This window comes from Aristolochia californica, unplaced genomic scaffold (assembly GCF_029961685.1).
Source record: "Aristolochia californica isolate CCGP_79_NKW_82.1479 unplaced genomic scaffold, dmAriCali1.0.hap1 SCAF_16, whole genome shotgun sequence".
Classification (NCBI taxonomy): Eukaryota; Viridiplantae; Streptophyta; class Magnoliopsida; order Piperales; family Aristolochiaceae; genus Aristolochia; species Aristolochia californica.
The window spans coordinates 2,378,873-2,392,005 of NW_027181837.1; the positions used below are offsets into that span (position 1 = coordinate 2,378,873).

General features: G+C 38.0%; 2 protein-coding genes across 2 annotated transcripts; one reads left to right on the forward strand and one right to left on the reverse strand.

Moving 5' to 3' along the window:
- The first annotated feature begins 441 nt into the window (after window positions 1-441).
- On the forward strand, window positions 442-7,521 carry LOC137953221 (fructose-1,6-bisphosphatase, cytosolic). Its single transcript, XM_068800504.1, has 3 exons — window positions 442-1,047; window positions 6,153-6,549; window positions 6,890-7,521. Exons 1-3 carry the CDS (start codon window positions 631-633, stop codon window positions 7,288-7,290), a joined length of 1,215 nt encoding a protein of 404 aa, XP_068656605.1. The 5' UTR covers window positions 442-630; the 3' UTR covers window positions 7,291-7,521.
- Window positions 7,522-7,590: 69 nt separating this feature from the next.
- LOC137953220 (protein ECERIFERUM 26-like) lies at window positions 7,591-10,277 on the reverse strand. The gene is made up of 2 exons (XM_068800503.1): window positions 9,766-10,277; window positions 7,591-8,598 (listed from the first exon to the last, which is right to left on the reverse strand). Exons 1-2 carry the CDS (start codon window positions 10,189-10,191, stop codon window positions 7,753-7,755), a joined length of 1,272 nt encoding a protein of 423 aa, XP_068656604.1. The 5' UTR covers window positions 10,192-10,277; the 3' UTR covers window positions 7,591-7,752.
- Between the last annotated feature and the right edge of the window lie 2,856 nt (window positions 10,278-13,133).

Below are 13,133 nucleotides of genomic sequence, written 5' to 3' on the forward strand. Positions count from 1 at the left end.
ACCCAAATAATCTACTTGTAGAGTCACAAAACAGGGCATACATGTGAGGGAGAGTGTTAACTAATAGTCCCATATGGATTAGTGAGTACAAAGATCTTAAGTTTATTAGTTGGAAAGGAGACTTCTTAAATTGGTTAGTCATTTTGGGATGAGCGTTGGACCCAATTTCACAGTAAAAAACAACATGTAATCGGACTAATCATTTCATTAGGTTAGTGATAAGGTAAGTTTTTATTCTAGATATTTGTTTCAAAATAAGGTTTTTGGAACCTGACTCGGACACAAAAATTTGCGTTAAATCGAATTATGACTCACTGGTTTGGTGGCAAGACTTGGGCGAGTCGAAGGGGACTTTTGCTGGAATTGAGAGGTCGACTCCCACCCTTAAACTCGGTTCATCCTGTCTCAAATCGATCGAGTCCTAAGTCGCCCAGTCAGCTTGTCACGAATCGAGAAAATGGTTAAAAAGTGTTTTACCGTTAGCAGTTGGTACTCGGACGGCGCTGACAAATTCGGCTTCTCCGAATGTCGTCTTCATCATCAGTTTCTCTTTCTCCTCTGTTTTTTCTTGGGTCCACTGCATTATCTCTGTTTTTTTTTTTTTTTTTTTCTGAACGAAACTAAACAGCTATGCAAGCATCAAGTCTTTCTCCGAATTCAATTTCGAACTTCTCGTCTAAAAAAGTCAATTTCTCGCCAAGATCCCTCTCATTTGTTCCGCTGCTTAGTCGTGTTGGAAATTCCAGGTTGCGTTTCAGAATGTCGTCTGTCACTGGTCTCAAAGCGGAATCGATGGCTGCAGGCCGTTCGGCATCGGATTCCGAGCAAGACAGTGGATACCAGACCCTGATGGATTTTATGGGCAAGCGTGGGACCAACGTGTCTGACGACCTTTTCATTCTAATCAGTCATTTGCAGTACGCAGCTAAGAGAATTGCGGCTCTTGTTGCTTCACCTTTCAATTCAGAGCTCGGGAAACAGAAGGGTGTTGGCACCTTGGGTTCTACGACGGGGAGGGATGCGCCAAAGCCCCTTGACATTGTTTCGGTACTCTACTCCGTATACTTCAATAATATTCTGCACTGCAGCATAGATGCTAGGATTTTAGGTATCCTGCTTGCGTCTCTTATTAATGTGTTTATTTGAGGTAAGTGTAGTTGTTTATATTAAATTTTGACGATTTATCAAGGAGATACGAAGATTAAAAGAATTGAGTGCTAATCAACAGAATGGATCATTTGGCTACTTGCAAGGCAGAATCTGTTGCATTCCTTTTTTGTAAATGAAGGGAATTCTATTGAGAAGACTGCCCCTAGGGGCAACAAGAGCTACAAAACAGCAATTACAAGAAATACAAAACATAAAAAAAAATCTACGAAAATTAACAACAACATCAATTAAGAGGAATAGAACTCCACACAACAAGTTGTTGCCAAAAGACCCCTCTCCAGCTAAGGAGTGGTAAAGCATTGGCTTGATGTGGAATGTGAAACCATGTCAAAATAATGCTGATGTTGTTATGGAGGAACTGAAGATTGGCATTCAATTAGAGAAATAACTACTGTACCATCGAAGTCTCTGAACAAGGCTCTCAACTCAGCCTCAACAGAATCAGTAGGCTCCAAAGGAGCTGTGTAAACAAAACTCTTTTCACCATCAAAACCACACTATACACCTCCATCTGATGGGCCCAGATTACCTCTTGAACTCCTGCCAAAGTTAAGCTTTATCCAACTAGTGGGAGGCAGATGCCATTCATGAACCTCAGAGTAATGCCTAAGAGAAAGAGCAGTGACAGTCCTCTAATTGTCAATAACATTCTTGGGCAAGTGCTGAAAGTAAGGGAATTAAAATTCAAAAGATAATTCAATTGATGATTTTTTCTTGATAACATCCCCAATAGAGAGATTTTGTTATTAAAGTTCTGTTATTTATTTCTTGCCAGATACCTCAAAAGATGGTTCTAATTGAGATTCGCCAAAAGATTTGGCAGGCCTCATGCAAAGGCCTGTTAACCAACTGCTCAATAAGAGTGGAAATAGAGTCAGCAAGATAGCATGAAACCTGAACTTCATGAGGATTGCTCCCTACACTCAGAGGGCAAGAATGACATGGGATGAAGGTTTGATCCTTAGATTCATCTTAGTAATTGCAAAACTTACATCTCTGACTATCATTTGCTTCTCATGGTAAGTGAGCTAGCCACTAGTGATAATTTCCCCTTTAATCACCCACTGGACACGAGACACTTTTGGGGGAAGAGGGAATTTTTCAAGTTAAAGAGCAGGAGAGATTTGTGGGAGTTTTGAGTTTTAGAAAGAACTGTGTAAAAGGAGGATACAAAGTAAACACCATAGGGATTTCACTTCAGATGAGATGTTCCTCACCATTGTTCTTGATGTAGACAAATTCAAGGGAGGGGAGGTTGCCGCCTGCCTCATAGATTTCAAAGCTAAAGGATTGCGCTTGAAGTTGAGATTCCAACCACAATTCATTCCACTGGAGGAAAAGGAATCAAGTACCAAAATATAAGGATCCGTATTGATGTGGAATATCCTTGGGAGCAAAGTGGAGAGGTAGAAATCATCCATCAAAATGACAAGCCGAAATCTAGCAGGATCCCTGGTGCAAATGGGAGTTCTCAAACCAGAAACGAAGACCTGTACTTATGGACTTTCAAATGCTAGAAGCATAGGCCTGTAAACGGTCTATGTGAATAGAGCGTCAGGGGAAGCCAGACATCATTCAGGAACCTATACTAGGCGATAATAACCTCGCCACAAGACCAATTACTCATGTTCAAAACCACTTGGCCAAGAAGGCCTGGTTCATCTCTCTAATTTTTTAAATCCCAATGCCACCAGAATACTGAGAAAGGCACACCTCATCCCACTTAACCAAGTTAAACCTAAATCTATTGTATAGAGAAATCTCTGCTCAAGGGCCTGTTGCATGGCATTATTGTATAGAGAAGTCACAATGAATCAAAGCCATTATGCATATTCTAGGTGGTTTAAAATTGATCACTGTGAAGAGAAAAGGGAGATGAGAGAGCACTGAGGCAACAGCTTCTTCTTTATGATTTTCATCAAAATTGCAATTAGGGTTCTATATATCCCTAACCTCTTAAGAATACATAAAATCTCTCTTCTCCTAACGTTACAAGAAATATACTCAGTAAAAAACTTATTAGTTATTCAATTTTAAGTTAAATGAGTAAACTAACCGTTGAAAACTAAGTACAAGGGCATTTTGGTCATTTCACTTCGTTCTTATTTATATATCTTGATGTAATCTTGTTCCTCGTGTTGAATTATGTCTATCATCAATTTTTCATGTCTATAGGAGAAATTAGGGTTTCACTTAAGTGAGGGGAATATTTGTAATTTTTTATCCTCCGTCTTATTAAATAGGTTGGGGTTGTGCACTACGCCCAATGCAGCTCTCTCTTTAGAGCTCCTCTTCCCCCACAATTAGTGCAAATCTAAATAAATTAGCAGCTTATGCATTAATTAAATGAACCTGCTTGTAATAGTTTGTTCTTAAGAAACTAATTGCACATTGGAGCTTGCAGATAGCCAAGTGTAAGGATCACCCACTTTAAGCTAAGGTACATGGAAGGCTAGTTGCAAATTATAGAATTAATTCGATAGAAGCAGTTGTTTTTGCTTCAACTTGGATCAAACGAATCCAACTGGTTTAGAGAAAAGGGACCACCTCTTAGGTTGTTTATACTTCCCCCCTTTATTGAATTTCACTGTTTTTTTTTTTCAACACTGTTTTTTCTTTTAATTTCTTTATTCATAGCTGTGTCAAGAACCTCCTCTGTGGCTTTTCAAAAAGTCTAATGATAAATTTTTGACAAACTACAGAAAGTTAAAGAACTACATTGAAGTCACAAAATTGCATCTGGAAAGTTGTATCTTTTATTTGTAACTGGCTTAAGTAACCTGTTTCAATATGGTCAAATGTTGTGGATCCATGATTACTAATTGAAAATGTAGCAGTAGCACCTATCGCGCAGGCTGTGCAACTTCTCGTGGTGGCAGGCTATAGTCACCAGAAGTCCATCTTTATCTCAAGCACAAGCAATCAATTGAACTTTTGTTGCATAGAAGTGGATAATTTCTTAACTTTCAATCTGTTGAAAATGTACAACACAAATGTTTTCAAGCTAAAACTCTTTTTGCCTCGTTTATTCAATCAACTGAAAACAAGCACTGTTTTCTTTATTTACTTAAAAATCTTTGGCTACTAACCTGTCTATTCTTATAGTTTGGAAGATGTGTTGACATGATAAAACCCAGTTATATCATACATTTTTGAAACCTCAAGTAAATCTTTAACTTCAATATGTTGAATTTTTAGTACTCAATTTGAGCATCCTTATCAATTTAGAGATTCAAATTGTTGTCTTCATGAATCTGTCTCTCTGTGTAAAATTTGACAGTGTTGAAGGTGAATAAAGATTGAAAAAGCATATGGTTCAGCTTAAAGATACGGGCTTCCCTGATCAACAGGGAAAACCTACAACTTGGCAAGTCTTTATGTCCTCCATTGAGACTTCAAGGGGCTGAATTATCTCTTCTTTTAATCTATTCGAACGAGTTAATTTCCAACATGTTACCAGCAGCAATGTGATTAAGATTCTCTTATTTTCTCTTATTTATAGCCTTAATTCTATGTTGGAAAATCAGCTCAAGGGCATTTTGGTTATTTTACATGATCAGTTATGTTATATTGCTGTGTTATCTTATTCTGCATATTTGGTTTAGTCTGTGTACCAATTTTTATATTCATAGGAAGTATAGAATGGGAATATAAGGGTATTAGTGATTTCATATAAGTAGGGGTATTTTTGTAATTTATCAAATCCAACTCAATAAATTGCATTTCAGGTTGTGCACGACCCCCAACGCAGCTCATTCAAGAGCTCCTCTTCAACTCTCTCCTTCTCTCTTTCTCTCTCTTCAAGTTTTTCATCTTTTTACATTCTAATTCTATTCTGAAAATCACTATACCAATACCTCACCTCATTTTTATTTATGATTTGTAACATGAATCCAAATCGTAGCTTTGCTCTTGAAACCAATAAGGAAGAAAATGGATTGTTTTTGAGTGATTTGCTCACTTTTACAGGTTGTTGAGCAATTTGTTTACTTTTTCTTCATTCCAATTTTCTTTAGAAGTTTGCTATTTTCAGAGATGCAGCTTGAGATCAGTTGTCACATAGAGTTTGTCTTTTTAGTGTCAGTTTGTTTGATAGATATCAGATATCAGATTCTTTGGCCATGTATTTTCATTAACAAGGTTAAATTACTCATTAGGACCATCTCTTGCTTCTATATCCATGAGTGCCCCCTGTAGTAAAGGGAGATAAGTCATACTTTGTAGTTTCTTTGTTGATATTTTTTGGACAATGTGAAGCACATTTGCTTCACTCAAAATACTCGTGTGAGTCCCTGGGATCATAATTGCAGAGAGATGTTCGTTCCTGTAGTCAACTTAATACAGTAGGTAATTAGGGCTTTATTTATACTGTAGCAAGAGAAATCAGTAACTGGAGTATAGAGAGACATGGGAGAGAGTGCTTTGTGGAATTTAGAAGAGAGAAGAAAAGGTACATGAGAGATGAGAGAGGGGAGGTGGAAGATCGCAAGATGACAAGGAAACCAGTGGATCTATCTTAAGTTTCTTCCCAATCCTCTCTGGTGTGTAAGAACTTCCTTAATTTGACTACATAAGTACGCATTTGAGCTTGAATTTTGAAGAATGGGACACCTTGCTGAACTTCTAATCCTGCTCTACTTCTCATGTGTCAACACTTACAAAATATCTGAGGAAATTTCTTGGACTTGTTCCAGTAAAATCCACTTTTAGGTGTATCTCTATCAGAGCAAATGATTTGGCTTAAATCACCTTATTGGGTGTCACTGCTTGATGCTTCTTTTCTGATGTAACGATGAAACGGTGAGGACCGGGACCTCTGTTGTTCTTCTCTCGTTTTTGGTTTAGTCAGGTATCTATGTTATCTGTGTTTATTGGAGAGCTCATTCCAGTGCCACAATGTAGCTGTCTCTGGATATGATTAAAGCATACAAAAACAAAATAGAAATATTATTTCATCTGACGAGTCAAATTTTGTCGTGTAGCATGAGATCATCTTGGCGGCCCTTCAAAAATCTGGAAAAGTTACAGTCATGGCATCAGAAGAAGCAGGAGAGCCTGTATGGATAACTGATGATGGTCCATTTGTTGTAGTGACTGACCCTTTGGATGGCTCACGAAATATCGATGCCTCAATTCCCACTGGAACTATATTTGGAATATATAACCACCTTGTGGGACTAGATCATTTACCCACAACGGAAAAGGCATTACTGAATTCACTCCAGAGTGGAAATAGGCTTATTGCAGCTGGCTATGTCCTGTACTCTTCTGCAACCATATTATGCATCAGTTTTGGTTCAGGAACCCATGCATTTACATTGGATCATTCAACTGGGGATTTTGTTCTTACTCATCCATCCATAAAAATTCCATCTCGAGGTAAACTTTTGACTTCTTGTTGTGAATCTCTTTGGACGGCAGCTTGAATATATGCAATTTCTGAGCACTATTTTTTTCCTGTTTCATGGTGGATTATATTCAGATGTGGCATGAATACCATAATTGTGGATCTTGATCCCATTTTTCATGTATTCTACTCGAGGGTTACCCAGATCATACTGTTTCCATCACCATGAGCTGGAATTCTCTTAAACATAGTTGTAAAATGTCTTTTTATTGTTAATGCATGTGATTTCTAGTTTTTTTAAGCAAAGAGCAAGTTAGAGACATACGGATTATCGAAGCTCCATGTGTTACTTGCTCTATATTTGTGTTTCAGGACAAATTTATTCTGTTAATGATGCAAGGTACTTCGACTGGCCCAAAGGTTTAAAACAATATATAGATACAGTCAGACAGGGAAAAGGGCAGTTCCAGAAGAAGTATTCTGCTCGTTATATATGTTCACTAGTTGCAGATCTTCATCGAACTTTTATTTATGGTGGGATTGCAATGAATCCAAGAAACCATCTTCGTCTGGTTTATGAGGCAAATCCCCTTAGTTTTCTGGTGCAGCAAGCAGGTGGCAAAGCGTCTGATGGGAAATCTCGGATTCTTTCACTTCAGCCTGTTGAGTTACATCAAAGGCTTCCTTTGTTCTTAGGGAGCTTGGAGGACATGGAAGAGCTAGAAAGCTATGGGGAAATTCAACAAAAAGTTAATCCTGGATATGACGTGTAATGGCCACTCTAATATTCACTATGTGCACCAACGAAGTTAGTGAGAATATCAAGTGGCATATCCTTCTTCACTGTAATTCCCAGACTGGTTCGGAGCCCAAAACTTATGCATCCTTGTTACACACACCACACAGGTACACATGCTTGAAAATATGTTTTTCAAAACCTACGGGTATCATGGATAGATATAAACAGCATGTTCCATATTAATTTCAAATGGTGATCCCAATCATGGACAATATGCTTGGTAGATTAAGTTAAGTTTAGCCAGTTCATAACCTGTAATATCTTCAGAGACAAATCGTCATAAATGAACTCACTTAAAAACCTACTTTTTGAAAAACAATACATTATACTGGTACCACAAATCTTGCTTACTTTGCTTAAAACAACATAAGTTCTGGCTGAATGTCCATTATTTTGGCACTTCATGTCTAAGCTACTTATTAGAGAACTCCCACATTTAGTTGATGTTCCATTCTCCTTTGAGTTCATTCTGCAGCTGCAAAACTTGATTCTCTGGCAGGATAACAGTCACCATTCTACCACCAGTTTCTTGGTTGTAGTTCTCATGTACCCTATGTACAAAAACTGCACCTTCATCTCCGACACCATCGACGTTAAAGCTCACATGAACCGGTTTTTTCCCTTTGATGTTCAAGCCATGGAAATCTGCATCTTCCAAGTCTACAAATGTCAAGTTTGTACCATATACGAGAACATCTGCTAATCCATTTTCTGTTTCCATCATAGCTTCAATTGCTTTGCTTTCATCTTCAATTCCTTCTGCCATTAGCTTTGCTAATTCTGAAAGCTGTGCTCCAGGTATGTCGAAATGTGCCTCTGCAGTACTTATAATCTGCTTGTTGCTTAGTATGCCTTGTCCTTTAGCTACTGCATCATTTCTGAAAATGGTGATCAACTTTGGTTGCCTTTCCCCTCTAATTTGAGCCAAGCATTTCCAGAAAAGAGCTGCAATAGTTTCAAAAGCAGAGAACTGTCCTGAGATCTTTGACTGTAGTTGCCTTAACTGGGTGTCCGTTACAGTGAAAGCGATCGTCTCCATTTTGTTCTCATTATCCACTATCCAGCGATCTTTGACAAGAATTTGTTTTGCTGAAAGTGGTTTCTTGTTGGCCTTTTCGGCCTTTACAATCTGAGTTCTTGGGAGGTATTGGGCTTGGATTTTTGGTTTTCCAGCCAGTATTTCCCCCCACATGTTGATGAATATAGAAGCCGTGACTGCATCTCCAAGAAGGTGTGCCCAGCTAAGTCCAATTGATATTCCTCCACACTTGAAGTAAGTGAACTGTAAAATGATAGAAATAAGGAGTTGTTCGGATGAAATATTGCTCACTAGTTTTTTCTTTATGGCATTTTAACAAACATATAGGCTGAAAATAATGGAAAAAAGTGCAAGAAAATTCAAGTGCTCTGAGTTTCTCCTCCTATTAAGCTTTTTACTGAAAATTTGTGGAACAATGAAGCAGTAGGAGAAACTGAAATGAGACTGGGCAGGTTTCATTTGGTCATACGAATCTCATTAACTTGATCAGATGATACCATGCTTAAGAAAACCGAGCAATGATTCGCTTCTGTACAGGTCGATGACAGTTCAACCATTACTATCATCCCCTTTGGAGTTTAAGATTATATCACCATTAACATAAATAAACCTCAAAACGTTCTTCTACTATGTCCTAATCAGGAACAAGATACACAAAGTACACAGGGTTCTGCAACATTTGAAAGTACTCGTCATCTTCTTCAGTCAAACTGAACTTAAACTGGAGAAATATTTCTCATGCATGGGTAGACATTTATTAAGCTATCTGCAAGTGAAAAACATATTTGATCGGAAGGAAGAGGGAGAAGACAAAAGAGGAAGCACCGCAACTGGAACTTTCGGAGTTCCAGGTGTGAAGGGTATGCAGACCGTAACAGAAGCTTGCAGACCTGACTACCGGAACCGAAGGAAGACAACCAGATCACCGAGTGCCAGAAATAGTCATTCTCTGTTACCAATTTTATGTATAAATACTTAATATAATCTTCAATCTATAAAATCTCGACTCACTTCAAAACATAAAAATCGTTAGTACATAACAAGATCTCCATTTGTTTTTTCTTAGTTATCTCTGAAGCGAGAACAGGAGATGTGGGTTTAACTCTGAAACTTCATACTCCACTTATATAATTGCCTTTAACAAGTAACATTTGTTCTTCCATTTCTATATTCATTTCTGTGTCAAGATTTGAAACATGGGTTGTAGAAAACAGTAAAAAAAGAAAAAAAATGAAGTTTTCATCCAAGAGAACCAGACTTCATGACTTGTTTAGTTGATCTTAATCACTAGTGATTTAGCAGAAGAAAAACTGGAAATGAAAACCGAGCTGAAAAACCCAGTTTAGAAAAAGAACTCAAACAGGGATGAGTTTAAGCGATTGTTATGATCGATAACTGGTGAGAGCAAACCTGGAGGAAGACCAAGGGAGAGAAGTGCATGTTGGGATCGATAACTTGGTTGGAGACAACTTGTCTGTGAAGCGAGTGGTCCTTGACCTCCAGCCACTCCCTCAAGCTCTTACTGCACTTGGACTCCATGATCCGCACCCCGGCGTCGTTGCATTTAATGAAGGGCCTCTGACCCTCCAACCTCCGGACTCTACCGGCGGCGGAACAATAGGTGTTTAGCCACATGAACATGGGTTTCTTAAACGCCGGGATGTCTAAACCTTCTACGGCTTCCTTGTCGAAGTAGTAGACCACACGGAGGTAATGCAACTTCATGGATAAATCCAAGTTGGTGAGCTCATGCACGGCGGTTTCTCCAGTGACGGCTGCGGGGACGACCGAAGAGATCCGGACTCCGAAAATGGCATTTGCCTCGTCAGAAACCATGGTGGTTATTGCTGTTGATCAGTTGACCGAACTCGGGGAAGGGGGGTGATCACACAGGGAGAGGTTGAAGATGGAGGAGACGATGACAATGAAGGTTTTATATGTTTAATGTGACAAGTGGAGAGAAAAGTGGTGGGAGGGAGATAGATCATGAAATGTGCCAGCTGCAGGAAGAGAAAGAGAGAGAGAGAATTAAAGGTGTTGTTGGTTGATGGGAGCTTTAATGGTGGTAGGGGAGCAGCAGTGAAAACTGAATTGGTGTTTGTATGTACATGGCTTGGCGGGTGAGCTTACAATAAATGGATACAAGACTCTTGAGGACGAGGTCAGTAGCAGTTAGCTTCATCAGTTGATTGCCGACATCTTAATCCCTTCATATATTGTCATTCACTGAGAAGGTCCTAAAAGGCCAGGACTCTTTATTTGTTTTCCACAGATTGCTTCAGTCAAAGAGAGTAATAACAGAAAACCCAGATGCTCTCCATGAACATTGACAAGCATATATAGAGCTTCTTAACCAGAAACTTAAGCTGTGAATCAGTTGTCAGTGAAAGACCCATTTAGCCAGTTTTTATTTTGAGATGATTTTCTGTCTATTTCCTTCCTCTTTTGAACATACAGAAAAAAGGGAGGGGTGGGGCTGCCCCTCTTCCAAGATACTATCAATTCACAACTAAAAGGAGGGCTGCAAGATCTTGCTCCCTACTCCCACACAATCTTTTCCCTCTTTGAGCTAGCTTACCTAAGGCTTGCCCAAGAAGGTAGTAAAGATAAAGAAGAAGAGACAATACATGGGCCTGCTCATGAGAGTAGTTGTTGCATTTGAAAATTTAGGTACAAGGTCCGTCCTAAAATCATTAGCCACGATAATATATGAAACGTGTGAGACTGTTCTTTAACACTCTTTCTCATGTGTGAGTACATAGAGGTGGACCATATCCAAAATCTATCTCAAATCTTTTTTATAATAAATACTCAAATTATTTTTATTCGTCAGTCAATATGGGACTATTCTTTAACAAATTTGCCATAAATTATCCCATTAGAAATCTCCAATTTACTTAATTCCAAGTAGCATATATATACACCAATTTGTGGTATATGTTCTACTAATTCTACATGAATTCTTGCAGTATCATCATTATTTGAGAGAAAAAAAAATGATTTGTGGGCAATCATTAAATAATCAAATACGATTATGTTAACTAATTATAAAATAATCACACCAAGTAAGTAACTAATATAACATTTGAACATGTGATTTCAAGCAATTTTATCCTTGAATAAACTTAAACACCCTTTTTCTAATTACTAGATGAGATTAGAATTCCAAGAGTTCTTGGATTTAAAGCTGGAAAATGAATGGATGCACTCCTAAAAGGCAAGTTTCTTAATCAAAGCTAGCTATCCTTTGAGACATCTCATACATTTAGAAACTTTCCTTTTTAAGTAAGATTGAATCCTTAACAGATTGTCCTTCTCTCTCTCTCACTTACATTTATAATTTTCTCAACATGATATCGTGTCTTTATAGTAGCCATTTATTCGTTTGGTTCATCCATTGATTTATATTTATGGTCCCTTCTTTATTGTCATCTACTCACCCAACATTTGTACAAAGCCATAGTTTCATTTATTAGCCTACAAAAATTAGGCATTACAACCTCTCGACTCTTTCTCATTTAGGGGGGGTTAGTCAACATGATTCAGGACATGATCTTCGTGCTCATTACTCAATTCATGTCCTGAAGTTGTTAGGGAGCGCCAAACTTCATGTCATGTACATGATCATCCATGACTCAAGAGATCATGTCCCAAGAGTAAACAACAGAAAGTGCTTTCTGCCCGATTTTGAGAATCATGTACATGAAACGAGCGCGGGGCTCTCTTTGCCGCACACCCTCTCACCCATTTCTGCCATTGCGTTCCCGCACCCCTCTCTCGTTCCCGCAGCCCCTCTGTTGTCTCCCTAAACCCCTAGCTCTCTACTCCCTCTCTCGTCTCTACTGTCCCTCTCCGGTCTCCCTCTCTTCGGCCTCTCCCTCTCGACGTCCGTTGTAGTGTACTTTGAAAATGAAGTAAAAAGTGAAACTAACGGGGAAAGTGTATTACATTTTTATGTTAGTGTGCTCAATGGAAAGTGGAGTGTAAAGTATTTTTTTTTGTATTAGTGTGTACAATAAAAAATTTAGTGGAAAGTGGAGAATGAGTTTATTAATAAAATATTCTTATAGATTTAACTTTATTAAGATAGTTTTATTTAGCTTTTTAATTTAAGGTGTTCAAGTCAATCAAAATTTATAACCCTTATTTTCTAATTTGGAGAACATTCTAGTCCTATTTTTATATATAAACTGTTGTTATAGAATTTAGATAAGTGAATTGAACTAGGTTTAGTTCCCAGCCCTAGCGCTAAGTGGTGGATATCTGGTCTAACTTTTACAAAAAAACTGATTTAAAAACCTAAAATGGGATTCCTCACATGGATCTATCTTCTGGTGATAGAGAGGAAAAAATTCCTGAGTTTTTAGGTCGAGAATGGCTTTCACCTAAATGGACTAGTTTCATAAAAAAATAAATGATTAAGGTAGATATGGATACAGTTCACATGAGCTAACAAGATGAACTTAATCCTTTATCCCAACTCTTAGATGATTCATTTTCCCTATATCAATGAAGAAGGAAGAAGTCAGTCGATTCTTTTGAAGAACCGGAAGCGAAGCGCTATGCCGGGGTAGGGGGTTGGGGAAAGAAATTGAGAGTTCAAAACAATTTTTATCGCTTCTTACAATATATAATCAAATCCAAAACTTATGCAGATTTATTCAATTTATTTCAATTATCATTAAATCAATTCATTATGGTGAGTGAAATAATTTTATTCAATTTTGGAATTGGATTATTTTTTTATATTTTCAACATGATCAGTCTAATATGACTAT

Coding starts and splice junctions, on each gene's coding strand:
- LOC137953221 (XM_068800504.1), top strand. CDS start 631: ATGCAAGCATCAAGTCTTTCTCCGAATTCAATTTCGAACTTCTCGTCT. Junction 1,048..6,152: donor AGCCCCTTGACATTGTTTCG/GTACTCTACTCC, acceptor TTTGTCGTGTAG/CATGAGATCATCTTGGCGGC. Junction 6,550..6,889: donor CATAAAAATTCCATCTCGAG/GTAAACTTTTGA, acceptor TTTGTGTTTCAG/GACAAATTTATTCTGTTAAT.
- LOC137953220 (XM_068800503.1), bottom strand. CDS start 10,191: ATGGTTTCTGACGAGGCAAATGCCATTTTCGGAGTCCGGATCTCTTCG. Junction 8,599..9,765: donor CTCCCTTGGTCTTCCTCCAG/GTTTGCTCTCAC, acceptor ATCATTTTACAG/TTCACTTACTTCAAGTGTGG.